General features: G+C 33.6%; 1 protein-coding gene across 1 annotated transcript; it reads right to left on the bottom strand.

Moving 5' to 3' along the window:
• Positions 1–291: 291 nt before the first annotated feature.
• Positions 292–1681, bottom strand: LOC144997962 (ylmG homolog protein 2, chloroplastic-like). Its single transcript, XM_078957815.1, has 3 exons — positions 1309–1681; positions 830–1029; positions 292–741 (listed from the first exon to the last, which is right to left on the bottom strand). Exons 1-3 carry the CDS (start codon positions 1627–1629, stop codon positions 462–464), a joined length of 801 nt encoding a protein of 266 aa, XP_078813941.1. The 5' UTR covers positions 1630–1681; the 3' UTR covers positions 292–461.
• Between the last annotated feature and the right edge of the window lie 1203 nt (positions 1682–2884).

The raw sequence follows: 2884 nt of genomic DNA, 5'->3' as shown, positions 1-2884 counted from the left end.
TAACGATTAGAAAAGGGAAAAGTTTATCTGGATGTCAACATAATTATAGTCGGCACGATCCGAAATTTTGATTTTGTGGCTCCAAAGAAGTTTCAAATTATAATCTAAAAGACATCTATTTTATTTTCATAGCTATAAAACAATTGATAATAGCTAATACTAAATGTCTAAATATAATCATCAATATATTAATAAAGGTATAGTTTAGAAGAAGGTGTAACCATCATTGAAAACTAAGTACTATGTACTATTGTACTTATACCATAACGAAGTCTGAGCATGTTGAAGTACTTTGTGCAGCAGAAATTCACATTGTCTAATGAAATCGATGATACCAATATGGAAGTAATGATTACCAATACAAAAATACACAATACATAGTAATACCAAAAAGGCTATCACAACTTGAATTATACAAGTTTCCAACTCATTACTTGATTTTGTATCATTTATGCCATGATTTAGTGGTCAACGCTTGATCCGTTTGACCTTTTTGTATCAAACCTTTTCATCCATTTCTTTTGGGAAGAGGTAAAGTGAGACATTATTTCTGTATGAAATGATGGGCTTTTTTGAGAAGATGATGAAGCTTCTGTGGATGGAAGCTCAGCAGGAAGTGCAGAAGCAGTGCTTGTTAATGCATTTAGTACAAGGAATGCAAGTATGGGAGAAAGATCCAATGTCCCTCCAAGTGGTGGGATCACCCCACGAAATATATTCAAGTAAGGGTCACATAAAGTGTTGTAAAAAAAAAAGTAAAAACAACATTGTTATTAATGGTGTAAGATGTTTCTTTTTGTTGACTTAATACATAATTTTATTTATTTACCTGAGTGGACTCACAATGGCTTGAGGGGAATTGGGAAACCATGTAAGAACAAGCCTTACAACCAACAAAGTGTTGTAAATGTTCAAGAAATTTAGAACACCATTTGATACCACAAGCCCTACCACTGAATCCCCTGGGATAATTGCAGCAAAATCATGATTCCACACAGACTTCAAATTCCTCTGGTTTCTGCGATTAATCTGAACGCGTAAAGTTTAAAATAGGTAAGTTACCTATTTCTTGCATTCAACCCAATATACAAAACAGATCTTATATTATTTAGTGTTGTTTAACCTATATCAGTGGGCAATTACTGAAGCAACTGTAATGGTAATGATTCGCTTTGTGTGTATATCAATTTTACGAACTAATGAGAGATACAAAATCTCCAATCCAACCTCGTTTTCCATAGAAACTATAAATACGTTGAATAATTACAGAGTAATCGACCTAAAACACGGGTAGAAGAGTAAAATTACCTGGCAGAAGTTGTGGTATTCAGAGGAGAGAGTTTGCAATTTGGCGAAAAGGGGATTTTCGGAAGCGAAGAGATGCAGGAAATTGAGGCATTTATCAATGGAGTTGTGGAGGTTATGAATCAAATTGTTGGACGATTCGGTGACCAATTTTTGGAGATGAGTGATGGTGGTGGGGGATGTTGATTTGAAGAATAAGAGAGATGGGGTGTGGAGTGTGGAGAGAGGTAGTCCAATTATCACAAACTTGTTGGTAGAATTGGCAGTCTTCTCAGTTGGATTATCATCACATGAATTCTTTGTAGAAGATGAAGAGGAATGCATTGCTATTCTGTAATGAGCAGAAATTTTGTCAAATTTCTACGACTCCAAGGAGGGAGTGACGGAGTGTGGAGGTGAAGATAGGATTTGGTGATGTATTGTATGTAAGGATTGGAGCCACATATGAACATTAAAAACCAACCAAAAAAAGAAGTCAAATACGTCCGAATTTTATAACATAAAACCTAGAAATTTTTTGATTACGATAGAATTACACATATAGTCCTTCAATGGTAGGAGCGAGTAGAAGTGCACAAAAACTCAAAAAGGCGTTCAGGTCAAAGCTAGACAACATTACACGGAGAAAGTGTGAATTACAAATCATCCTATAAAAATCGGTTTGTTAAGACCAACGGGCGTTCTGTCCGGCTACACTTAGGCCTAAAAGTCTGAGTTGTTTCAAGAGAACAAATTTGGTTTTCGTTCGTTTAAGTATCATATATTCGATTAAAAGTTGCACACTAACGTGTTGATTGATAAAACTGAATCATTAAGTGTAGTCCGGATGTCATTCCTGGAATAGGGCATGATTTTGTTTCGACCATGATTGATAAACCTAATTATTAACAAGTTTAGAAAGGGTTTTATCTGATTTTACAAGATCAGACGAACTTAACTCAATTTCAATCAATAAGTAAAAACACTCTTGTCTAGTTCGAATCCACTTCGTCCTTATGGCTAGCTAATAATTATGGATTATCAAGTTGGTTTTAATTATATTAGTAATTTAAGTCTAACTTTACCAATAATTAATTAATTCATGTAAAACTATGTATGGTTACACACAATTAAACACATAACCAATTATGAATATGAATATGCTATGTAAGATTTATTATGTAAACGCAATTATAGTCATAATCTACGTTCTCTAGCACAACTAAGTTTATTTACTTTATTTACTAACTAAGATTGGTCAATCCTAGCTCTAACAATTTAATGTTCACTAAATCATTAGGTAAACAAGTTCATGCAGTTAATGGTCACTAAGTTAGACAGAACATGAAATTAAGCAACTAAAGAAACAAACACAAGCATGCTTGGTAACTATAAATCAAACACAAGCAATTTACCAACTAAATAAATCCGTATAAAATTAAGCTATTCATAAGTTGGAAGCTTCATCTAGCTAAACAAGAGTAGCTAGATTCAGCTGCTCATAATAGCAACTAACACACTAACACAAATCAAAGTATAATGAAACATGTTCTTAGGTAACAAATAAGTAAACTAAATTATGGACCTTCACTCTTTTGGT

The sequence above is a fragment of the Lactuca saligna genome, chromosome 5, assembly GCF_052625555.1.
Source record: "Lactuca saligna cultivar CGN05327 chromosome 5, ASM5262555v1, whole genome shotgun sequence".
NCBI lineage: Eukaryota > Viridiplantae > Streptophyta > Magnoliopsida > Asterales > Asteraceae > Lactuca > Lactuca saligna.
This window is presented reverse-complemented; position numbering and strand designations above follow the sequence as displayed.

Coding starts and splice junctions, on each gene's coding strand:
- LOC144997962 (XM_078957815.1), bottom strand. CDS start 1,629: ATGCATTCCTCTTCATCTTCTACAAAGAATTCATGTGATGATAATCCA. Junction 1,030..1,308: donor AATACCACAACTTCTGCCAG/GTAATTTTACTC, acceptor TTACGCGTTCAG/ATTAATCGCAGAAACCAGAG. Junction 742..829: donor GCCATTGTGAGTCCACTCAG/GTAAATAAATAA, acceptor TTTTTTTTACAA/CACTTTATGTGACCCTTACT.